The 27,040-nt window shown below is 35.1% G+C and overlaps 1 protein-coding gene across 1 annotated transcript; it reads left to right on the top strand.

Annotated features, from left to right (window-relative positions):
* The first annotated feature begins 2,401 nt into the window (after nucleotides 1-2,401).
* Nucleotides 2,402-21,451, top strand: LOC145306669 (uncharacterized). The gene is made up of 11 exons (XM_080148970.1): nucleotides 2,402-2,528; nucleotides 2,751-2,824; nucleotides 3,291-3,381; nucleotides 4,456-4,528; nucleotides 5,223-5,288; nucleotides 16,439-16,536; nucleotides 18,443-18,509; nucleotides 19,138-19,182; nucleotides 19,528-19,584; nucleotides 20,209-20,272; nucleotides 21,100-21,451. The coding sequence occupies exons 1-11, from the start codon at nucleotides 2,473-2,475 to the stop codon at nucleotides 21,141-21,143; spliced, it is 735 nt and encodes a 244-aa protein (XP_080005096.1). The 5' UTR covers nucleotides 2,402-2,472; the 3' UTR covers nucleotides 21,144-21,451.
* The last annotated feature ends 5,589 nt before the right edge of the window (nucleotides 21,452-27,040 follow it).

The raw sequence follows: 27,040 nt of genomic DNA, 5'->3' as shown, positions 1-27,040 counted from the left end.
ATTACAAAATAAAAAAAATAAAATTAAAAATTATATGATAAACACCAGTTTTGTTAAACCAGTGGAAAACTAACTATTATTAAATTTTTAATGCTTCGTTAAAGTTTTGGAAACTAGGTAGGACAATCAAATATTAACAATTGTAGAGTGTCAGCGCTCAAAAAGCAATATAAATATATAAGTCTAAACTAAATTGTATGTAAATTTGTTACAAAATTGCATGAATTCGGAACCTTACATTTTCAGGAATTGGTTAAGTTAATAAATTGTACCTTTTTGTCCTAGGAATCATTATTCCCAAAATCAGATGAAAAAAATAATTATATCATTCCAAAAAAGCTGACAAAAGATAAAAATTTCTACTTTTAATGGGCGTACGGACTTTCCAGTAACGTTTATAGAGTTGCTACGCTTTCTAGACCGTTTCTAACAGTTTGTTCCGAACTGAGCCGATCGGGTTCACCTTAATATGGTAGCTTCTCATAGGTCCCGGGAAGGTCTATAACTATTTTGGGGGAGGGTACCATCACCCTCCCAAGAGAAACCGGCCCTAAAAAAATAAACACCCCGTCCCCCCCCCCACAATTTTTTTCACTTTAAAAAAACTAGTTTTAGTATTCAACTCCCCCTCCTTAAGTGCCCTTAGAGGCCTCTATGGGCATATCTGCTTGTAGATAATAATGAGACTGAAAGAGAGATAGAGAGAGAGAGAGAGAGAGAGGGGAGAAATGAAAGAGAAGGTGGTTGGTTCTTAGAGAAATAAACTGCAAAAATCACATTACAATTTAGACTTAAATTTTGCTGTGATAATAAAACAAAGACGACTTTAGAAATTTCACAATCAGCTGTTTTTTGTTGAGATGGTTGAAACCATAATACCAAAACAAAATTTACAGTTTCTTTTGAAAGTGAACGTATACGTGTAATATTGCAAGTAATATTTGGTTTATTTCTTTAAATGTTGTATTTATTCAACAAATTATTAAATTTTACCTATTTTTTATTCTTTATTTTTAGTTTTAGGATCACTTAAAAATAAACTTTTAATTGGCGATTCTTGGTACAATTTAGAAAATGCTACTCTTTAATTTACTAACTATGTAAGTGTCAGTCCGTCCGTAATGATATCTTAATATTGTTTTCTCGGTTGCTGTATTGTAATTATTAAATTCTTGGTGATGTTTCCTGCAAAGTATATATTTTACTTGGTCTGACGGTCTGAATTCAAAATACATAGATACAATATGTAGATTTTTTTTACGAATTATTAAATATTTATTCTTCTTTTATGACAACTGAACATCTGCTTTAGATCTTACTTTGTCCTTTTAATTGTCCATCCATAACTATTTTTATACTTTTACAAAAATATTTTTTTTTTTAATTTTTATAAGTTAATTTTTTCTTGGGGCGATATCTCTTTGAAGTGTCGTCGCGGTACTCTCCGTCAAAATTTTCATAAATCCTCCTTGGCGCCATGTAAAAAGCTACACTGTAAAGGAGAACCTTATCGGTTTCAGTGACATCATTTGGTACATTTAGACATATACATATATCCTGTTTTTTGTAATGATTATCTGTGTCTTTGGCCATAATGTTTATTAATACTCTCTCACTGTTTAACTTACAGTTAATTCAGAGAAATCAGAGTGAAAACAATTTTACTACAATTTAACAATTTTCAAACAAATAACATATTTATAATTTACTTAAATTAAATTTCTATGATTGTTTTTTTTGTCGAACCATTTTTATGGATTTCAGTGGCGTGCAGAGTGTTTTGCCTGAGTATGCGTGAAGCGAACTAGAAAATTTTGCTATCCACTTACAATTTTTGATACCTTGAAATAAAATTAAGACCTTTGTTAAAGAAGGTTGAGGGGGGTGGACACCTAGGGGGTTGTAGGGGGGTGCTTCATCAAAACCCCTTATTTTCCAGTGGGTGGATACACCCCTTACATCTCCATTCTGCACGTTTATATACTATAGCTACTTTTGGACTTAACTGTTATTGTTTTTATATTTTTTGTTTTCCAGCTGTAATTTTGATTTCAATAAAACATTTTTTGTTTTACAAATGTTTTTACGATATGATAAAAGCTTTTCAAGTGTAGTGTCTGTCTGTCCGTATATAACGGATATCTTTTAGCGTTAATCTAGGAATGTTAAAATTAGCCTATTAATTTCAAACATTGGATGGAATTCCTAGAACAATTAGGTACAATCTAGAAAATTTATCAATGTAAATAGGTTAAATCAGTTATGTAAAAAATCATATTCAGTTTTAGTCATTTTACTTTAATTAAGTGAAGATTCTCAATCAACTATGAAGGTTGTTAGATCGGCGTATCGTTTGGTAACATTAATAGAAGAGTTAGATTATATTTAGACGAGAATGACAACATCTATAACCGGCGAATCTCATTAATTTAACATAATTGTAAACAAAACCTCTATTTTTCAGATTTTAAAATGATTTTAAGATTATGTGCGACACTTATTTTCCTTTCAATATTTATTGAAACAAGGTATATGAATACTTTTTGTTTAAAAGTAACAAATCTACTCTTATATTAAGCTTGTCTTGTTTTAAACTCTTTATATGTCTTCTCCACTACCCACCGAATACTTCGGTTCCATATGCGAAGGGTGAAGATACTAAAGGCAATATATAAGGGGGGGGGGGGGTAAGAAAAAGAAGTATTTTTCAATGTTATAATACCTAATAATATTTTTTTAAATAATTTTAGTTATCCGCAAAACCTAATGAAAGACCATAAAGGAAGAGTTCAGATGGGAGTACAGAATGCTCAGTGCGATGATGGTAGGTATTTTTTTTGCTGTGTTGTATAAACACTGGGTAGTTTTTTTTGTGCTGTGTTGTATAAACACTGGGTAGGTTTTTTGTGCTGTGTTGTATAAACACTGGGTAGGTTTTTTGTGCTGTGTTGTATAAACACTGGGTAGGTTTTTATGTGCTGTGTTGTATAAACACTGGGTAGGTTTTTTTTGTGCTGTGTTGTATAAACACTGGGTAGGTTTTTATGTGCTGTGTTGTATAAACACTGGGTAGGTTTTTTTTGTGCTGTGTTGTATAAACACTGGGTAGGTTTTTTTTGTGCTGTGTTGTATGAACACTGGGTAGGATGATGTCTACCCTAATGATCTTAAGGGATAAGACAATTAAAGATCGATTTATATTCCCCCATTTATGATTAACGCTTCTGTAGCCTAAAATTATTGGTGGAAAAGTTGGGTGATACAAAAATAATTGGAATGTTTATATTTAGGAAGGTATAATCTTGAAATAGATTGGTTGGATGACCCTAGAAACTATACCTGCTATCATCCAAGAAATAAATTTTTACCAATAAAATCAAGGTATGCAATCAATATTACATCAATCGTAGCAAATACGACGGTCAGACAAACGAACATTTATAAATGTAGAGTTACAACACAATTAACATATGCTAGACATTATTTATAGGTCTTAACCAAAATTAAATTTTTTTGAATACAGGATGTTAATGTGGAATTGAGCATACTTAATTTTAGAGATGCTTCTTTTATTACCTAATACCTAATGGTTCTATGAAACAATAATAAAACAATTCATTGAATTAGATAAACATATGAAAAGAAATAGTATGTTTAAAAGGACTCTCCACAGAAAAATCAACTTTGGATTTTTTAAAATCTAACCTGAAACTATTATTCTCTGTTTAATTTTAGGCATTTTTTGTTTTTGTGGCATCGTGATCGAAGCCCTTTGAAAATTTTGTCCGCCGCCTATTTGTACTGCCGCTATAACAATATATACTACACTTTCCTCCACTCAATATGTGTTCGCCGCTAAAGAACATTTGCTCCATTGCAACCGGCCGCTCTACGATTTATCCTCTTCCTTGACTGGACAATCCTGCCGCCTCCATTTTGTGTTCGCCTCCGCCAAATATAACCATCTTTTGCCGCAGTTGCCGCATTCATCGCCCTTCTCCGCCGCTACTCCGCTATACATTGCGTACGTAGCTATACACAACACCCCCAGCCTCCATTTAATTTCTGAACAAGGGAGAGGGGAGCATGTATTAAAAAGCGACGTACAGCGGAGTAGCGGCGGAGAAGGGCGATGAATGCGGCAACGGCGGCAAAAATAGAAGCTAAAAATCACTAAAGCAACACAAATTAAATGGCGGGAGGATTCACTTAAAGGAGGTAAAAAATTTCAAAGGGCTTCGATCGCGATGCCACAAAAACAAAAAATGTCTAAAATTGAACAGAGAATAATAATTTCAGGTTAGATTTTCAAAAATCTAAAGTTGATTTTTCTGTGGAGAGTCCTTTTAACTTGAATATACTTACTTTTTGTAATGATTTTAGAGATGCTGCGCTGCGCTTTCTACATTTTACGAATAAAATGAAAAGTTTGGAATTAATATTCTTTATTTTTAGGCCATTACTAGAATGTGATAAAATTCCCGACAAATATTATCCAAATCATTTCTGTATGAATCAACAATTACAGGTAAAAAATACAAAAACATAGACAAAGGCTTTGAAATCAAAAGGCCAAAGTGAGATGGATTTCAAATAGATTTATCAAGGAATAAGAATCTTTCACGTTAAACAAATAGAACCTAGAGAAAAGGTTTTGTAATTATATACCTAATGGGAACGATATTATTATATTATATTATTATTATACAGTGTTTTTTTAGAAGTATTTTTTTGTTTAACCCACTTACCATTGACAGAAATTATTCATCAATATCTCATTTTCTTCATTGACGTGGGACATTTTCTATCAGAGAAAAATATTTCATGGTTTTCAACAAATTATGCCTTAATAACCGTTTTTTCCAAAGTGCCTATTTTTTTTAAGGTTATGAGACAATGACCAATTTAAAGTAAAAAATGGCCCACGTCAATGAAGACATTAAATAAGTAGAATTTTAATTTCTGTCAATGATCAATGATAAGTTGGTTAAATCAAGCAATACTTTTGTTCCATTAAAAAAAACACCCTGTTTTTATAGGTAACAAAAATGAAAAATGTCGTGCAATTAAACACTGAATAATTATTAAAGTCACAGATAAGTTGTTAGTCAAATAATTCTCAAGTAAGGTTGAAATAAATGTGTAAGGACGTCCCGGGGGAGGGGGGGGGGGTATGGATTATGGGCTAAAACCTCCTGTTATTGATATGTTTTTACTTTTAGTACTCCCATCCTATTCCAACCCATGGTGACCACAGACCTCTCTGGCCAATGTTTGGAGAATACCAGGTACTTGAAATTACAATGGTACCCAAAGTTAATTAAGGGGGGGGGGGGGGTTAATGCAACCATCTCGTAATCAATGATTAAATGGCACTTAGAATTCGAATTTCGATCTGAAATTTTTCATGAGTAATCCTTGGTAGGTCTATTTTCCCTAAATCGAACAAAAAGTTGAAGAAAGTAACGGCTAGTATTTTTGGTTTAATTCATGTTAAATGATAGCAATAACCATTTTTTAAATTTCCAGTACCAACAGCTACCGGCTAGAACCGTTTGATAAGGTTTTTGAGCAACAAAAAGTATTATGTGGAGATAGGTTTCGTGACTAATTTGCTCCTAAGATAGACAAAAAAATGGCAAAATGGCTGAGCCGTTATCCGTTACTTTTCCAACTTTTTGTTCGATTTAGGGAAAATAGACCTACAAAGGATTATTCATGCAAAATTTCAGATCGAAATTCGAATTATAAGTGCCATTTAATCATTAATTACGAGATGGTTGCATTACCACCCCCCCCCCCTTGATGTTATTCATTTGCATAAAAACTTTGTGTACTTTTAATTGAATTCTAATTAGTTGCTTCTGTTTCGGAACGCATTGCCTAGCCGTTCTCGAAATCTTATCTCGAAGCCCTCCGAATGGAGTGGGGACAAAACACCTAATTTAAAAATGCCTAACTAAAAATGCCTAACTAAAAACACCTAAGTTTAAAAATACCTAATGTTAAAAACACCTACGTTAAAAACACCTAATTTAAAAACACCTAATTTATAAATGCCTAATTTAAAAACGCCTAACTAAAAATGCCTAACTAAAAATACCTAATTTTAAAAATGTCTAATTTTAAAAATGCCTAATTTAAAAATACCTAATTTTAAACTATCTAAACGCCTAATTTAGAAATGCCTAATTCTAAAATATCAAATATTTTCACTAAAATACCTAATATTTTGATAACATTAATCCAATTGGCTGATTGTTATTGCTAAAGGATCTTGATAGTCGATGAACCAATATGGTTCATTTTTACATAGACGTCCAAGGGGGGGGATAAAGTGGGGATTACCCCACCCCCCAAACGAATTTGGGGGTGTCGTAGGCACCCCCAAATTTTTTTTCATTTTACCCCCCCCCCCCATTTAAAATTTACCCCAACCATTTAGGAGGGGGTATTTACCCCACACAATCAATTTTTTACCCCCCCCCCCAAAAAAAAACAAATTACCTCCCCCCTGAAAAAAATTTTATTCCCCCCCCAAAAAAAAGCTTTGCCGCCCCTGCATTTTTACAATGAAGCTTCCCGTATGTCATGGGAAGGTTTTGGGGAGGTTACCAACACCTTCCAATGAGAAATCACCCTTTGAAAAAATCCCCCCCCCCCTCCGTTTTTTAATATTTCTTCAATCTTTCTTTATCAAACTAGAACAAAAATGGGGGATGATTAACTATCACCCCCCAAGAAAAAAAAGGGATGCTACGGCTACTTAGGTTAGGGAAGAAACCAAAAAAATTAAAATTCATTTGTTTCCTTGTCCTTCAACCTTTTAAATTCTGGAGTGGGGGGGGGGTCATGGACCCTCAATCCCCCCCCCCTCCCCCCAAAGATGTAATTGAATTCCCCTCCGCACTGCAATTGCCCCTAGAGGCCTCTAGGGGGCGTAACCGCCGGTTTAATAAATTTAACAACAGTTTTAAGATATACTTAAAATTAGGTTTTTTTAGATTAGGTATTTTAAAATTAGGTATTTTTAAACTTAGGTATTTATAGTTAGGTGTTTATAAAATTAGGCATTTTTAAAGTTAGGTGTTTTGTCACATTAGGCATTTTTAAAATTAGGTATTTTTAAATTAGACATTTTTAAATTAGGTATTTATAAATTAGGTGTTTTGTCACATTAGACATTTATAAAAATTAGGCATTTTTAAATTAGGTATTTTTAAATTAGGTGTTTTGTCCCCACTCCCTCCGAATGACCAACATAGTGAAGTTTACGAATGTGTATTTATTACCATGAAAACAGTAAGTCTAAAACAAAAATATAAGAATTAATTACATAAAATTAATGGTTATTATTTTTGTAACATCGAGGTTGCGTGATTTCAATTTAATAAAAAATATGAATTTTCTAAAAAACTTTAAATTGGCACGAAACATATTAAATCGCATCAGAAATTGATAATTTTAGAATAAAATAATCAATAATATAAAGGAAAATATTCGTATATCAAAACTTAGCAGTTAAATGGTCTATTTGTTGAAAAATTAATGATTTAAATTTCTTCATAAAATTGTACCATTCTACGCTTATTTTCAAGAATTAAAAATAAATTCTTACCACATATGATGTCAAACTAAGCAGGAAGGCTTATTTGAGATCTTCCACGGATTAGAGCGCATGTATATTCAAGCAATACATTATTTTCATTCACGTAGCTCCTCACATGGGAATCATCAAAGGAAAAGTGCGCGTCTTTTTTGTTTGTTTACAAGCCACGCGCGGAGATAGTTAGGAATGCCGCGTAACACACTCATTCTCTGGGGAACTCTGGTGTAAGGAAAAAAGGGATTAATGGGTTCGAACTTGCCGGGGAATACAAGAATTACATACCGACACACACCCGTCTATTCACTGGGAATCGAACACAATACTCATCTTTGCAATATACGTGCAGACAGTGTCCACGAAATCACAATCTCACAACACATAAACCACAAGAGTTTAAAATGTTATGGCCATAAGGCCTAAAATTAATTATGGTAACTTACGAATACCACAATAACTCAAACCGCCTCAGCTACCACATAAGGACAGGAATAAGGAATGGGAAAAGCATTCAACATTCATGAATTGCACATTTACCACTCACACATCTCATTATATCATGGCCTCATAATCTCAATAAAATTAGAATTACAGACCATGTAATTGCGAATACATGAATTAATAATCAATAGTACCTAAACTTCAATTAGGTACCTAAATAATGATATAGGTAATGATTTTTATACTAAAAATCGCATCGATAATTAAATAATCAACTCAAACTTTTTTCATCAAAAGAAAGAAAGATTAAATAATGACATTTTTTCTACTAAATCTTTTTGCTAGAAAAGAAAAGTAAAATTGCATAAAAAACTTCTCAATAATTAGAATTTTTCTCCGATAGAAAAATAACTTGCTTACATCTAAACATTTTTCAGATAAGATAAGTAAGATCCTTAAATCTAAACATGTTTTAATAAAATAGATACTTAAATCTAAATAAAATATGACTGCAAAAAAATCATCAAACTTCGGAAAATTAAAATTTCATAATTTTAAATCTTCGTGAATCAAAATTGCGTAAAATTAAAATTGCAATTGAAATATGCAAATTAAGTTTACCAAAATAAAACAAAAGCTCAATATAAGAAAAGAACTTCTCTAAATGCTGAATCTGCAATTTCTCTCTGTTTTAAGAAGAAAGCAACATATACATATTCATACAGTCATAATAAAAGGCAATTTGGGCCTCAGTTAGAATGAATCCCTCAAGATACAAACTAACATATCCATCAAATATTAATAATTGCCATGTTCCAGCTATCCTGTTGGACGTTATGACTTTCCATCACAACTTTTGATACTGCATAATTTCTAACAGGATTTCTGGCGCAGGGCTGCATCAACTGAAACAAACATAATTAGTGATGTTTAATTCAAATAAAAAAATAAAAAGAATCATGAAATAATTCAAAGAAACTTTTAAAATCGTCAATCAAAGCAAATCAAAATTAAAACAAATTATCTTATGCTTTAGTTTTGCCGTTTTGTGTCATGCCTGGCCGAGGAAACAGAGCTTAGGTACGGCATAAAGCGGTCTTATTAAGCTTAATTCTACGATACTCAAAGAATCTACTTAATTCAAGGCGAAAAAAAATCTGCATTTTTTCTTTAGGTACATCAGTTCAAAGGTAAATAGTAATAATTTTAATATGCATGTAATATTAAATTATTTATGTGATTGTAATAAATCTTAAAGAAATATTTAAATGATGTAAAAAATCTCATTTTGTTAATTTCTTATCATATCAAATTTCAATCCAACAAGGATAAAAATGTTTATATCTGCGTAGGTACCTAGGAAATTTTCCGCGAAAAAAATCCCTGGTCCCGGAAAGACTTAAATAATTGAAAGAACTTGCGTAAACGTATAAAAAACTTAAGTTTGCATTTCAAATGAAAAAATCTTGCGTCGATTTGAAAGTTTAAACGAAATTGTATCAAAAATTGCGTTTTTTGTCTTTCGAAAAAAATCTGATAAATCTACCGTAAAAATAAAAAATCAAAGTTAAACAAGAACGATACTTATACTAAGCTTTGGGTAGATTGATCTTGAACAGTCGTCTCGCGGAAGTCTCGTTACTCGTGGCGGCTGCGTCATCTGACAATTTATACTTGGCAACCACGGTCCTTCCACCTGGGCGCACTTCTTCAACACGTCCCAATCTAAACTTCTTCATCAAACTTGTGCTGTCATCAACCAGCACCACGTCTCCTGGCTCGAGCAGCACCTCGTTGCGGCGCCACTTGATGGACTTGAGTAGCTCGGGCATGAGCTGCTCCTTGTACACCTGATGGAACTGACGGGTCAACTCCTCCAAGTTCTCCAGCCTCCTGGTAATGGGCTCCTTGCAACCTGTTTCGAAGGTGCAGATTGCATCATTTGTCCTGCCACCTAACAGATCAGCAGGTGAAATTATCCTCCAGGTATTGACGTCTTCTCCTGCAGTGGCATACGTCAATGGTTTCGAATTCAACACTCTAGCGGTCTCAGCACACAACACCAATAAATCATTGAAGGTTACAGTAGCACCAGCCAACTTCTTGTTCAACACACGCTTGACCAGCCCAACCTGCCTCTCCACAGTGCCAACGAACGAATGTGCTGCGGTGGGCACAAGATGCCATTCAAAATGCATCCTGGTATCCTTCAAAAGTTCATCTAGAATGCGTTTGGTACCAGCCATATTGGTACCACGATCTGTAGTAACTCTTCTAGGCATGTTATAAAACGCCTGAAGTTTTCTCAAGCCGACCAGCACGGCTTCAGTTGAATAATCGGTCAACACATCAATAAACACAGCCTGTGTAAATCTACAAGCTACAATCAACAACCAGACTTTGTACTTAGTCTTGGTATTCCTGGTGCCAACGCCAGGTTTCACAACTTCTATGGGCCCCGCAAGGTCCATGTGCACCTCTTGGAAGGGCACTGACGGCTCCACACGGTCTGGCAGGATATTAGCCATTGCGGGACTCGAACGCTTGGCATATTCAATGGAACATGCAGCACAATTCTTGACCACTTTCATAGCCTCCATGCGGCCATGTGTGATCCAAGCATACCTTCGGCTTTGCGCCAATGTTTTACGATGGCCTCCATGTCCCAGCTCATCGTGAGACTGTTGGAGGATGAGCTTCGCCAGCCTGTTGTGGCGGCTAAGCAAGACAACACCAGGGCTGTCCTTCATAACTTTCCTGGGGCCTCCAGCTGCGGCCTCAAGAGCTTCATCTCCTCTGGCGGCCATTTTCAGTATTGTAAATGACCGAATAGGAAAACATCCATCATGACCCACTATGGGCCAACAAACCTGGACCTTGTGATGATAGGGTTGAAGGGAGTCGAATTTCCCCTTGGCATCCATGGTCATCTCCTTCTCTTGGTTGAAGGATGTCAAAAACAGGTCACAAACAGAATCCATGTAAGTGTTTGTGAAAGTATAGTTCTCATAATACCTAGAACTATCATTGTTGCTAACACCATCCTCATTTGTTGCAACACCACGTTTCTTGACAAGCAACATTTTAAAGCAGTTTGCAGCCTTAAGAACTGCGGCTACAGTCCTCCTTGCCTGCCTGTAGGTCCTTTTAGCCAGGGACCTCCAGAAATCATTGTCCACTGCTTGTGTGAACATTACCTTGAGCTTCGCCATCTTTGGATTTAGCTCACTCTCGGGGATAGATGCATTAACCTCACCCGCCGTTTTAACGGGCCACTGGTCCTGTTCCAGGCGCAACCAGCTTGGACCTTCCTGGTATGTAGATCCAGGTTGTACATCCTCAATTGTACACAAACCTCGCGTAGCCAAATCGGCGATGTTGTGTTGGGTTGGAACCCATCTCCAATCTTCAGGGCTCGTCAACTGTTGTATCTCAGAAACACGATGACTGTTGAAAACATTTAGCATAACACTGTCACTGGATAACTGCGCCAGGGCACAGCTGCTATCACTAAAAAATACTTTGCCAGAAATGCTGAAAGGTAGAGCTCTGACAACTGTATCCACAAGCCTTGCCAAAATCAGACAACTAAGCATTTCTAACCTTGGTATAGACTCTATCTTCACTGGTGCGACACGTGACTTGGCGCAACACAAAACTACATCAAAACCTTCAGCAACTGGCCATCTCAGGTAGGTGATGGCTGCATAGGCTGAGCTTGATGCATCACAGAAACCAACAACCATTGGAAGCCCCAATGGCTTATCAGGAACCATCGAACGTCTGAACGACACATTTCCAAGTGCCGCTCGGTCCTGGAGGCTGCTCACGAACTCTGACCTCAACTCTCCAGGTATGGAATCATCCCAGTCGCAGCCATGTATGCAGACTGAGCGCAGACATAGCTTGGATTTAAGCAGCAATGGTGCTGCAAGACCCATTGGGTCATATAATTGTTGCACGATTCTCCAAACTTCTCGTTTAGTTACCGTCTCAGGTAGACTTCTCCAGAGATCCTCCAAATCCAGGTCCTCCAGCAGCTTTCTACCCTTAATCTTCGCGCCGTGGTTGGCTCTGACAGGTAAGAACAATATATCCTGTTTAGGGACCCAAACAATGCCCAAAACTTTCACACTGTCAACATCATCTCCAGAATAAATAACAGATTTAAATCTGAAATTTCCAGGTTCAATCATCTGCTCCAGCTCTTGGACCAGCTGGACAGCTTCAGGTTTACTGTTATGACCGCTTAAACAGTCATCCACGTAAGTACAAGTCTCCAATTTGACCGAAGGAGGATCTTGATACAAAACAAATTCAGATCTGAGGGGCTGCTGAACATCTCTCCACACATCTTGCTGGCTACAACATCAGAACCTCTAATCTTCTCAGATCCATAAACATCTTGGACATCCTGCAGGGATCTTCCACCAAAAATACGACCAGTGAGTCTGAGGGCGGTCATGGCCATATCGCCGGCCAAGGCTTCACCAAAATTGATGGTTCTGGTGAGATAAACCTCCGGCTCTCCATCAACTGTATCAGCGAAAAAAACACGTTTCAGCTGAGAATCTTCATAGGTAGCTAACAAACTATTATAAAACTTCTGAATGTCAGCCACGAATGCACACTTGTAACTTCTGAACCGAATAAGATTGTGCATCAGGGAATATAATGGAACTGGCCCTTCCATCATAATACTATTGAGGCTTAGCCCCTTGCAGCAGAGGCTAGAATTGGCGCATATCCTCAACGGCGTGGAAATACTTTCTTTATATGCGCAGACTAGGCTCGAATAATACACAGGCCCAGTATAAGACAGATCTTCTGGCGACGCTCTTGTATACACGCCACGAGAAACAGCTTCTTGGAACACTTGGCAGAAGGTGTCATATTCGCCTTTTTTGACCATCCTCTGCCGGTCACGCAGGCAAATCTTGTACGCCTGCTCAGAATTATCAAACAACACACTTGGCGGCTGCTTGTAAGGATATGAGGCCGTCCAGATATGGCTCTCAAGATCCAACGTCAAACCTTCTTCAATCAGCTGCCGCTTACGCACGTCCAAGGCGGACTGCCCGGCGGCAATGGCGGCGCAATGACGGCAGTTCTTACAACCGCTGCACATTGATGGCGGCTGTATCCCCAAACTTTCTGTAGACAGGAACTCTATCTTGCTGACCTCCAACTTAGTAGCTTTACAAGCGACAGGATTAGTAACAGTCCTGCCGTCCGCAGACACAACTAGATAACCTGTACCAAATAAGCTTCTGTACAGTCTAGAATCACCAACCATTTTATCTGCACACGGGAACATAGCTGGTGTAAGATGACCGATAAGAATGTCAATCTTACCGTCAACCTTAGAGAAATTATCAGGCTTCATATCAAAAATTTCGGCGGCGGCTGCAGGATCAATAGAACGTAACCCTTCTTCAGTACCAATGCTGGGCACTACCGCTGCCTCCAGAATATGGCAATTCCGGTTGCGGTCAACCAAGCAGATTTTAACTGTAGGACATGCTTGGCTCTTTCCATCTGCCAAAGAAATAGTAGCTGTGCGACCAGTTGATGGCAACTCTAACTTCTTGGCGATACTTCTAGAAATCAATGTGAGATTTGCTCCAGAATCCCACATAGCATTGACGGTGACTTGACGTTTGTCAGCCGCCAATGCTGGGAGCTGCTGCAACATCAGCATATAATTGTTCTTGCTGAACAACTGTGATTCATAAACTGCCGCAACTTGTCCACTAGCAACAGACTCATGAATTAAACTATTATGAGGCTGGTTGCAGCTGTCTATGGTACAGCTGCCAAGTCTGTCGGCCTTGGGGCAATCAGCAACCCTATGCCCTTTTTGCAAGCACAACAAACAGGCTCCTATCTTCTTGATGAAATTCTTACGTTCAGGAACAGACAGATCCCTAAACTTGGAACACTTAAACAACAAATGTTCAGAACTACAACCTTCCGACGGGCAAGGCTGTTTCTTCTTGGTCTTAGCTGGAGACCCAGGTTTACCTACGGCTGTAGCTGCGGCCGCAGGATTACCTTTCTTCTTGGAGGGGGTGTCTACATCAGTCGAGCACCTCATCAAAATGGCGCCCCGCTGTTCTTCAATAATCTTCAACAGCTTTGGCACATCTGGGACATCCATCGAGCCCAACGCTAGGTTGAGCTTATCTTGAAAATCTCGGGGCAACTTCTTGGATAACATCTCCAGAAGGATCACGGTCAACCACTGGCTTGTGGTAACCTCATCATCATCATCATCTTTAGTCAGCTGCTCGAGCTGGCTAACTGCACCACCAAACTCTGCTAACACAGTCACAATCTGGTTGGAGTCCGACGGTTTAGACTTCTTCTCCCATTGGTTGAAAAGGCAGAGCATCTGACGTGTCTTGGACTTGAAACTCGCATCAAGGTAAGCCCACTGAGATTCATGCGATTGAATCTGAATTAACTGGAGTCTCAGCTCTTTATTTTTACAGACCTTTTCACTGCTCAACAATAACTGTAAATATGACGGGTCCTGTCCTACAGTAAGCTTTTTAAAATTGTCTTTGAAACTTACGTAGGCTGCTTCCTGGCCGTCGAAGGAGGGAAGTAAACGTTCGTCGACACGATTCATATATCCTGGCGTGAACATAGAACCGGCGCCGAACTGTGGTGTGCCAAACGGTGACACAAATGGCAATGCTGTCGAGGCACCCGCCGTCGTTGTGGGTGGCTTCACAGGTTCAAGCTTAACCTCAGCCAGCCGTTTCATCAAAGCAGACAAAGTGTTTATAATTGGTTCAGGTAAGGGAAAGTATGACCCTTTAATAACTTTAACAATCGCTAAGCATCGATCATATAGTTCAGCCTTATGGTCAGGCAAATTATCACCAACTAAATCAACAACACTTTGAATGTCACTAAGCTCTTCTATAGCATCAAGAGCATCCTTCAAAGCACTATAGTCTTTTTGCACAGTAACTATATCAGAATAAATGTCACTAAACTCATCAAGCTCTTGGATTCTCAAACCAAGCTTGCTAAAACCGACCATGATGCTATCGAATGTCTCGAACTTGTCATGGACAAGGATTGATTCCTTAGTGAAATGTCTAACATCAAGTTCTGAAGAATCACTGACCAACTTCATCACTCTATTTAGTTCACTGGTTAGGGCCTCAACAGCTGGGCGCAGCCGCTTTGCCAATTGATCACCTTTATTCTTTTTAGGACCCATGATTGTCACTAGAGTTAACTGTACTGATTATGACTATAATAATGTGTGGTAAGGTATCACAACCAACACATTCACAAAACTTCACAGATTCTTCTTAGCTGCATCTGTTCGGTCTTGTTTTCATTGTTTTCATTGTTAGGCATTGCCTAGCCGTTCTCGAAATCTTATCTCGAAGCCCTCCGAATGACCAACATAGTGAAGTTTACGAATGTGTATTTATTACCATGAAAACAGTAAGTCTAAAACAAAAATATAAGAATTAATTACATAAAATTAATGGTTATTATTTTTGTAAAATCAAGGTTGCGTGATTTCAATTTAATAAAAAATATGAATTTTCTAAAAAACTTTAAATTGGCACGAAACATATTAAATCGCATCAGAAATTGATAATTTTAGAATAAAATAATCAATAATATAAAGGAAAATATTCATATATCAAAACTTAGCAGTTAAATGGTCTATTTGTTGAAAAATTAATGATTTAAATTTCTTCATAAAATTGTACCATTCTACGCTTATTTTCAAGAATTAAAAATAAATTCTTACCACATATGATGTCAAACTAAGCAGGAAGGCTTATTTGAGATCTTCCACGGATTAGAGCGCATGTATATTCAAGCAATACATTATTTTCATTCACGTAGCTCCTCACATGGGAATCATCAAAGGAAAAGTGCGCGTCTTTTTTGTTTGTTTACAAGCCATGCGCGGAGATAGTTAGGAATGCCGCGTAACACACTCATTCTCTGGGGAACTCTGGTGTAAGGAAAAAAGGGATTAATGGGTTCGAACTTGCCGGGGAATACAAGAATTACATACCGACACAGCTTCCAATCATTAGGTTTCTAAACCTTTCAACCTACTTAAGGAATAGGTATTTTTTATCTTTATAGGGATGTATATGTTTATTTTAGGTTAGGCTTAGTATTAGACTATTTCTGCAAGGACAAGAATCATGTTTTAAAAATAAAAAGTTATGGGGTTCAACAATCAACTTTGTATTAAATTTGTTTTGAAATCTTGAAGAATCTTCAATATTATCACAGCTACAAATTCACGAAACCTCTAATTTCAGGATAGAAATAAGACATAGCAAATTTAAAAAGTACATAAGACACGGTTGAATAATATTTATATATTATTTTTATAAGTTTGTGCCGACGCAGAGATGGTTACACAACATAGAACACGGAGCAGTAGTCATGCTTTACCACCCTTGCACACATCCCACTCTTGTTGAACAATTAAGGTAGGTTGAGGTAACACCAAACAATTAAGGTAAGTTGAGGTAACACCCAACAAACAAACAACCCTTAAATTAAAGTAGGTTGGGGTAACACCCAACAAACAAACTACCCTTAAATTAAGGTAGGTTGGGGTAACACCCAACAAACAACAACAATTAAGGTAGGTTGAGGTAACACCAAACAAACAACAACAATTAAGGTAGGTTGAGGTAACACCCAACAAACAACAACAATTAAGGTAGGTTGAGGTAACACCCAACAAACAACAACAATTAAGGTAAATTGAGGTAACACCCAACAAACAACAACAATTAAGGTAGGTTGAGGTAACACCAAACTAACAACAACAATTAAGGTAGGTTGAGGTAACACCCAACAAACAACAACAATTAAGGTAAATTGAGGTAACACCCAACAAACAACAACAATTAAGGTAGGTTGAGGTAACACCCAACAAGCAAACAACCCTTTAATTGCACGACCTTTGAAAGGAAGTTCTGACTATGTGAATGATTATGAGTTGCGTCTGTCAATTGGCTAGGTAAGGCATTTTACTTACTCTTACCATCGATATCACGTACCTGACAAAGCAGAAATGGGTACTATTTTTTCTAGTTAGCATGACACGTACAGTGTGCTCCTGACTCGAAATTGATACCTTTCTGACCTTTAGGAAGCCGACAAGTTAGGTACCTAATACTATATGCTAATGCCGTGGCTTCTAAGTTAGTTTTGAACATTACAAACAGACTTATACGGAAGACTTGTACATTAGTTTTGCTGTATTATTTATTTGTATATTTACAATTTCACCTGTATCAGTAAATTGATTTTTAGTAGTGAAGCTACTCTATAAAGTTTTGTGTCTGTTCTTATGTCTGTTTGCCCTTTTGTTGTTGAATGTAAATGCTGTCTTTTTAGAAGTGTAGATAATTAACTTGCAAGTATGGCTTCGAATCAAATTAACGCCCGCTTGATCAGAACTGGTTCTTAGCTATATTTAAAAATCATATATTGTATCGAATTAGAGATAATACAAATAAAACTAGGATTAATCTTAAATTTTTAAATTTTACTATCCGCGGAAAGCTGGTTATAATTCGATGCGAAAATAAATATTCTTTTACTCACATAATACTATACTTCCCTTAACTTTCCCTTCCTTTACCCTTCTCTTTTTGTTCCTTCCCATCACACTCTCATTCATGTTTTATGTTGAACTTGTAACTTTTCTAACAGCTTAGCTAGTATTGGATGTAATCATAAGCTGCTTATTTTTCGGTTTCTTTAAATAGTTTCTTTGATTTTATGTTCATTTGACAAGAGCATCATATACAAGTGGTCTCTTTTATTGTCAAAGTATAGGATAAAGGATTATGTATCTAAAGGAAAAAATTATATTCGACTTTTTAAATGAATTAAAAAATGGGGGGGGGGGGTGACTATGTCCCAACATAACATAACTTAAAGTAATAAACAAAGAAAAGAAACCCCATCCCTATTATTTCAATTTATTTTTTTAAATTGGGGGCCGGGGGTGGGTGGGGGGTGATAATTTCTTTACAAAAGAAAACTCAACTTAAAAAACAATTTTAAAGAATTGTTTGAATAACTTAACCGTGAAGTTTTATCCTGCAAAATATGTGTAGTTGAATAAAAATAATTTCAATAAACTGACATACATTTTTTACTAATCTAACGGCTGTGCCCCTTGCATATATAGGCTTTGTATTCAAAGACCATAAAATAGCCTGTAACTATTAGGAATCTATGTGAAACTTTCCCAGAATGAAACATTCAATCGGTTGATTTTTTGTCAAAATCATATACTACAGACAACAACAAAAACCTATTAGGTACTTTATGTAATAGGATGCTTATATTTAAAATAAAGTTCATATTTTTTAGGAAGTTGGTGACTGGTTGTATAAGAAAACACGTTATTACTCCCCACTATGGTCTTACTAAAGAAAAGGTACTGTGATGTTTTTAACCCTTACAACCAATGAAAAAATTATGGTTGTAAGTTTGGACTAAAGGATCCCCAATGCTATGGTATTTAAAAATAAGTCTGTCATCGGATCGGATCCAAACTTTTTTATTGTTAACATTATTAAATATCTCTATAAGGTCAAAGTGTAAAAATTGTACTAAATTACAAAGAAAATTGATATTTTTCAATGTTAAAAGAATAAAGCTTGGAGGTAGGGGAGAGAAAATGGATATTGGATACACATGGATATATTGCCAAGGCAAAATTTATCACCAAATAAGCTTTCTGATATTGACCTCATTTATTGGTCAGTTCGTTCATACAGTAGGAGGGGAGGGGATGGGGTAAAGGGAGTGGTTGGGGAAATTGTTATTTTAGCCAGCTGCGAGCATCACTTTATCAGTGTCCATAAAAATCTGGTACAACATCCAAGTAATAACCTATCGATTTAGTAGAAAAACAGTCAAAAACCACCTATAATGGATTTTTTATCCTGATAAGAACATCTTAGATATTTTGCTCTTGCAATAAAACCTTGGTATTTTATATTTCAGCATTTAGTGCAATTTTAGAAGTTGTTATAAACCTAATTTTCTATTTTTATTTTCAGCCAATGGCGCTAGTTGCTTGGGGATGTCGTCTTCTTATATCAGAGGTAGGATTTAAGTAGCTCAGCTACCATATAGTTAGGGAGTGTCAAGAGTCAGACAAACGTTCTTTTAAGATTCAACTGTCATAAAATTACAGATTTTTTTTTGTGTATATTTAAGATATGCATAATAAGTGACCTAATCTTTGGCCTTGGGATTTTGTAGTGGTTAGGGAAGGGGGGGGGCCTCAAAACCTTTTTGGAAAATAGCCTAAAACCATGATATTACCAGTGGTTTATTCCCTGAAAAGCAAAGCCCTGTAAGTTCAGTGTTTACTGAGTTTTTAATGTTCTAACAGACAGACGTTATTCTACTTTGGATTATGTAATGAATTTGTATTAATTTTATAGGTTGAATCTTCTACAGTGACAGATTTTATCAGAAAGTATGCTTTGAAAGGGCCGGAGGTAACTAAGACTTTTTAGCTTCTTGAAACAGCTTCCTTGTGACATTGTGTCAAGTTGCAATGTTCTTGAACGTGGAGCTTGAACTGGCCCTAGTGGCTAATAAAATTATATCTTCCTACAATGGATATTGAATACGTGGATATTGTGACAGAGGAACTGGAGTCGGGAATTTATGTTGCTAATAAAGTCCTCAGATATTGGTCAATTTGTTCCTGAATGGCAAGGGGAGGGGATTGGGTAAATTTTTAGGGTGGGGGGAGGGGGGAATTGTGAATGTTATGGTTATATAATCAAACTGGGAGAAAAATTAAATGTAAATGAGAATCTTAAATATCCTTTTATTGTATATTCATTCTTTCTACTTCATTCGTACTTAGGTCCAAACACTAAAAAACTTTAGTTGAACGTATACACACATCTACTTAAAACTGTTTTGTCCCTTCATGCATTTTTTATTTTGTTTTTACTGGCAAAAACTAATATCCTTGCAGAATTGGGTGAAGTTTGACTTTTAATCTAAAAAATAAATAAATATCCTCAATTTGATAAAAACTTAGTGTAGTCCTGTCTTTGTCCCATTGTGCATCGTAAAAATTTGTTAATAATAAAGATGATATGTTTTAGGGGGATCTCCCAAAAGAAGGACAATACACCCATGCTCTAGTGAAGAAGGCAGATATACCAACAGGTTCGTATACATATAATATCATGAGAGTGGGTGTCCCATAGAGTAGTGGTTAGCGCACTACGCTGTGGTTGGGAAAATCCCCAAAAAAGTCCCCACATCACATAGATATTGCACTTGGATGACAAATGCTGTTGCAATTTGTCAGAATATAAACACGCAACCTTCCCTGTGATGCCCTTATGTTGTAAGGGGGGAGAAATCGTGCTTTCTCTCGTCCATGCTCCTCATTCATATGAGGTGTCATTAATTAGGGTGGCTCAATATGGAACACCTGCCAAAACTCTAGGCCAGGGTGATGTAATAATTGAGTAGTTTCCATGAGAATTGCGGGTCAGCTTGTAATGTAACATAGAACACACTCAGCTGTGCGCGAAGCTTACCAATCTAGGATTGGTCAAAGTATTATCACCTCCAATCTCCTCGTGCATTTGAATCCTATCTTACATACATACATACATTGTGAGCGTAGCTGCCTTTAAATTGTTTTTGTCTGAACGTCCTTTGATCTCATCTGGCTGTCAGTACATCTTTGTACATTAAGGGATAGTTGCACAAAGTGCATTTAACGAGTTAGGGGTTCTTGTAGAAGAGAACCGTTAAATGATTTTGTGGAAAAGATATGTGGTTCACTAAATTCAAGTTCAAATGCATTTCGTGCAACTTCCCATTTTTGTAACAGAAAGTTTTTCACAGCTTGTTAGAATGACGTTGGTAGCCACTTTAAAATATTTTGCAATCTAAACTTCCTACATTTGTCATATATCAACAAGGACGTAAATATAATTTTCAATTTGTAGATTTTTATATTTATTCTTTTTTTGTTTTAGGTTCAGACATCAAAGATTCAGTTCTGTGCCCAAATTTTATATAGATACCAATTTCAATAGAAAAAAAGAAGGAAATGACTTAAATTGTATAGAACCTAAAGATTTGTTTAATTAATCTGACTATTTTTTTTTATATTTTGACTATATTAGTTAGAAAACTCAATAGTTATTTCTTTGTTTCAGACTAATTTTAATTATATTAAAAAATTATAGCTTTAATTTAAGTAGATTTTTTTTAGAATTTATGTATTTTTACGAGACTTATTTATAGCCAAAAATGTTATTTTTATTTTTTTATTTTTTGACAAATACATATGTTTATTGTACTTTAAAATAAATTTTTAATATATTTTGTATTGTGCATTTTATTAGCAAAGCTACTTAACTTATTATCAGGGATCTAAAGGGATAAGACAATGCACATCCACAAAATTACCCCTTCGGTAGATTACAATTAGTGGTCGAAACGTGAGGAAACTCAACCTAATGAACCAACTAATCAAAATTTAATAAAGGTTCCCAGAGTTGTTAAGCCAGCAAAAAAGAAAACGTTTTTATGACACTTTGGGGTCTATTGCATTAAACACTAAACAGCTCAATGTTCCCTCCCTCCTTTAGTATTATAGAAAGTTTTTGGACCATTAGGATCACAGTGATGAAGGAATATTGTGGGATGATTTTCCATATTATTCATTTAAAAAGCCACCTACAATTAGTTAAATTTCCGAGTTCAAATATTTAACTTAGAATAGTTATTTCTCGTATCGTATTATAAACGGCTTTCCGCGGATATAGAATGTACAATTATAAGATTAAAACTATTTTTTTAGCCCCGTGGTGCCGAAGGCACCGGCTAAAAAAAAACTAGTTTAATCTTATGATTGTACATTTCTATATTCGTAGAAAACTGGATATAATACGATGCTAGACATAGTTTTTTTCGTATGGATGAGATTCCTTTCCACCGGATTCAAATGAATACGAGACAAAAAATTGATTGCTCGTATAATGAGATTGAATCAGAGAAATAAAAGTTTGCTAGAAATTTCCAGTATAGCTTCGAAACCTATTAATATCCGCAAAAGATTATATACGGTTCTCAGCCATCCTGAAAAATCATTATCGTATTATAGACAATTTTATATACGAATAGTAAAATCTAAAATATTAATATCAGTTTTGTAGACCCGGGCTAACAAAACCGGTTTTAATCTTACAATTTTTCCTTTCAATATCCGTGGAAAGCTGTCTATAATACGACGTGATAAATAACTACATAAGCAAAAAAAAAAGGATTTACAAGAAGGTCTCTAATTTCTTTAAGCTTCCCTTTCCTTATACTTGGTTGTCCTAGTCTAACTATAAAGAAAATCAGTTATAAGATATTACAATAATAGAAAAAGAGGCAAAAATGTGTTAAAATATTGTTGAGATATGCGTCAATAACATCAAACATATGAAAAATACTGTAATAGTCATTTATCGCATCGTATTATAGACAGTTTTCCGCGGATATAAATATTATAAGATTAAAACCTGTTTTGTACCCCCGTAGGGCCGAAGGGCTGCTTTAACAAAACTGGTATTTATTTTATGATTTTTATTTAAACTGGCGGCTACGCCCCTAGAGACCTCTAGTGGTACTTTAAATGTTCTTTTTAATATTTAAAATACGTTTATGTTGCGTTTGACGTTTATGTTTGCGTTGAACTCTCTTTATATAATCAAGAAACGTAAAAAAAAATTCGATTTTTTGGTATTTCTCTTTGGAGGGTGGTGGTACCCTCCCCCAAAATTGTTAAAAACCTTCCCGGGACCTATGAGAATATACCCTGTTAAGAAGAACCCGATCGGTTCAGCGGTTAGCGAGATCCTTCGGTACAGATAGGAAATTTGCTCTAATATGATGCGATGCTATACATGATTTTTCAGTATATCTGAGAGAGAGTAACATATAATTTGAATGACTGATGTCGGGTTATAATCGGGACCCCACTGCGTCGTACTAGAGACGTTAAAAAGTTAGATCTTAATGGATAAGACAATGTATGATAAATTGATGTACATACATCCTCATTGATAATAAATAGAATTAGATCAAAAGTAGATTTAAAATTTCGGATATAGTCCCTTTCGCCTCTTAAGGGGCGATTCCACGTATTTTCCCTATTTCTAGCCCCTGCGGGGTAATCATCTAACCTAACCTATTAAAAGCTACTGTGAAAATACGACAAAACCTCCCTGAAGTGGCGTTGCCACGAAAGGGACTATACCCAATCTTTTCAAGGAATAAGAGCAAAACTTTGGGTCTCGTCAATTATCTCATAGAGGCGAGGCTGATGTCTATGAACACTAACGCCAGAGGTCCAACAGGAAGGGCTATCTAAAGGGAGCCTTATCTCTCATTTTCTATTCAGTCAAAGGTTAAGAACACCCCTCAGACAACTAACACTTTGATTGCACGACCTCTGTCTAAATGTCGTAATAATGCAGGGTAATTAGTTGCGCCTATTGTGGCCAAGGTATTTTCCCTACTCTATTTATTAAAGTCAAAGTCACGTATCTGACATAGTAACAGTATATAGTTTTGACCCAATGTTAATAGGCCGAGATTCGTACTCAACACCTTCGGATTTGCTACGAGTTAAGCCATGGTCGTGGGTTTCCTTCCTTCCTACGTTATTTTTTACAATTTCAATGCTACGCTTTTCATTATTAAATGTCATCGTCCTTATTTTGGGAATACTTTTTCACCTTCTGTCCTGAATAATATAATAGTTGATAACTTTTAGTTGACGTACTAAGAAACTGGATTTAATATTAAATAAACGAGGATGAAAACATCTAGAAAAACGAAGCTCTAAAATCAAAAGAAAGAAATCTGGATATAATACGATGCTAGACATAGTTTTTTCGTATGGATGAGAACTGGTTCTTATCAACCGGATTCGAATAAATACGAGAAAATTTATTAAAAACAAGATACAGTAAAAGGACATAATTTCATCTTAAAAATGTTTGTTTATAAAGATAATTTGTTGTCCTATGAATCATTAATCCAAAAATCAGATGAATAGGATAATTATATTATACAAAAGTTGTTGTCGAAAAGTAAAAAAATCCGCATGTTTTAAATAGACGTAAGGACTATAAAATTGCCACGCTTCCTAAATCTTGTAAAAACAAACTTATTTTACGTGTGTTTTCTTCAGTTAAGCTTTCACTGTGCATCATTGGAGTTTGGCAATTCCAAATTATTTATAGACCTTCCAACTGTCGCCTATAACAATGGACGGGTGTACGTTCGGCTGATTGATAGCTAGCAGTGTTTAAAGTTCATATATAAATAATCGAAAACAGGAACATATTTTGTTGAATTGAACCAGGTCCAGATCCAATGATTTTATTTCTTGTTCTGTGATAGATTTTGACAGATAGAATATGACATGATTTTTAATGTTTTTAATTGTATTAAATATTTTTTTTGTACATGTACAATAGGAGATATAAGTTTTCCGGAATTGTAATGTAGGGAGTAGATTTGAAATCTGCATCAAATTTTAAGGATTTTTTATAAAATTCGTTTTTTGTATAATTCTTTATCTAAAAGCGGAAATACAAATTAAGTTAATTATATTTGGCATCTGTGATTGGTGGATTTAAAAAATCTGCGCTCTGATTGGATGTCGTACATCATTCAACCAATTAGAGCGCACTCGCAGGTAGTTTAAAATCCACCTATCCTATTGGTCAAAATTAATTAACTAAAAATGTATTTTCGCTTTTAGATAGAATTTTACAAAAAACGAATTTTATAAAAAAAATCCTTAAAATTTGATGCAGATTTCAAATCTACTCCCTACATTAAAATTCCGGAAAACTTATATCTCTTAATGTACAATAATGTAATAAAATTCTGGAAATAAAGTTTTAATTAATTTAATGTCATTTTTCTTTATTCTGGAGAAACAAGACGACTTTTCCTAGTGTAATTTCGCCATGGATACAAAAGGATAAGACAATGGCCAATAAACTGATGTACATCCCCAATGGTAATACACAAAATTACCCCATCTGTATATTACAATTTGTAGTAGAAACGTTTAAACGCTCACAATACAAATTAAATAAAAGTCCCCAAAGTTGTTGAGCCAACGAATAAGAAAACGTTATTATAAAACTTTAGGGACTAGCATAAAAACAGCTCAATGTCCCCCTCTCTATTTATTTGAGAGATTTGGGACTTCGGGGCTAACAAACCCGGTTTTAATCTTGTGATTTTTCACTTTAATATACGCGGAAATCTGTCTATATGACATGAATAACTATTATCGTATTCAAATTGTTTAAAATTGGCCTGTTTATCGTAAAAAACATTTTTTTCAACTATGTTCGGCTTTTAAATTTGAATAAATTACAGCTACATACATATATCCAGTTAATTTGTTGTTAATTCAAAAAAAAGTTTAAAATCACTAGATTTATTGGAAATTAATTTGTTAGTTTAGAATTTTTGTTCCTTTAGTCCCTGAATTATGGCGCGAATTAGTTGGCGTTTAGACGTTGCCGCCAAAAAAATCATTAACACATCAATAATTATTCGCATTAAAATATCAACGTCTAAATGATGAACATAAATGTATTTAATTTTCAAGTAATATTATTTTTTTGCTTTTTCTTTATATTTTCAAGTAATTTAGGAAGAATTGTGGGGGAACGACTGTATATTTGGTGGGAAGTTAAAAAGTTGTCTTTTTTACGAAAAATAAGCTGAAATTACCAAATATTTTTTTGAATTAATTTAATTTTTGGTTGCAACTGGCTTTAATTGTGCATTAAAACAAGTATGACAACATCAATACTCTAAATATAGATGGTAGAAAAAAACATGAATATTGAACACTTGTAGAGGGCCATATAAGAATATTGATTTATAAGTCTAAACAAAATTGTATATGAATTTGTTGCAAAATTGATTGACAGTCAGATACTGTCTAAAGATATTAAGTAATAATTTTAGGACTTAATTACAGAGATGTTTCGTTTTAATATTGTACATTGTTGTCCTAGGAATGATTATTCCAAAAAGCAAATGAAAAATTTAATGTTTTAAATGGGCAAACAGACTTTTGGGTGAAATGTAATAGAAATTATCATGCAAAGCTAAAAATCGATAGAGCAAGTCTAACATATCTAAAATAAAAATAATAGTCGATAGTTGGACCTTTTCTTATATTAGAAAAGCTTTCTCTTTTTGTGATTTTGATGAAACACTGTTAGCTGAGTGACCGACCGTATAGCAGAATCTAGTAAAAAGTGGAGTTTTTTAAAACAGTAGAAAATCGAAGTTTTACATGCACATAACCAACTGTCATACCTTAATAAATATGATCTTTAGCATCTTAGCTTTCTAAGTGGGTAGGTTATAATATCATTGGTATCTATGGTAACAGATCAGTTTAGTGATTTCTTCGTTGGTGGATTCATCCTTTACGGCATGATAAAGTATTTTGTTTAGTGATATTTAAATTTTGTTTCTGTTCATTTTTGTTTATTAATTTAGTGTCTGTTAGAAATTCTATTTGTTTATTCTAAAAAGACTACTGAATTTTATTTTTTATACAGTGTATTACTTGGTCTTTTACTTGAGTTTCTTAAATTAATTTAACTTGCTCCGCTACCATTCTAGATAGAAAATTCTGAATTAAAAGATTTTCATAAATACATTTTTTTTGGTTTCTGTGCTTGTTTCTTTATCGACAGTCACAAATCTTTTTCTTTTTTGTTTTCTTGGTCAAAAAAATCTGGCTTATAATAACTAGGTACTCTTTAAATCATATTGCCTGTAATCGGTTTATTGGTAGCTATTTAAATTACTTTTTCTCAGAAAAGTTTTGCATTGCTGTTCGTTAAAAGCTTTGTGCTTTGCACTTTCCTATAG

Source organism: Acartia tonsa, chromosome 14 (assembly GCF_053477335.1).
Source record: "Acartia tonsa isolate MP-2025a chromosome 14, ASM5347733v1, whole genome shotgun sequence".
Taxonomy (NCBI): Eukaryota; Metazoa; Arthropoda; class Copepoda; order Calanoida; family Acartiidae; genus Acartia; species Acartia tonsa.
This window is presented reverse-complemented; position numbering and strand designations above follow the sequence as displayed.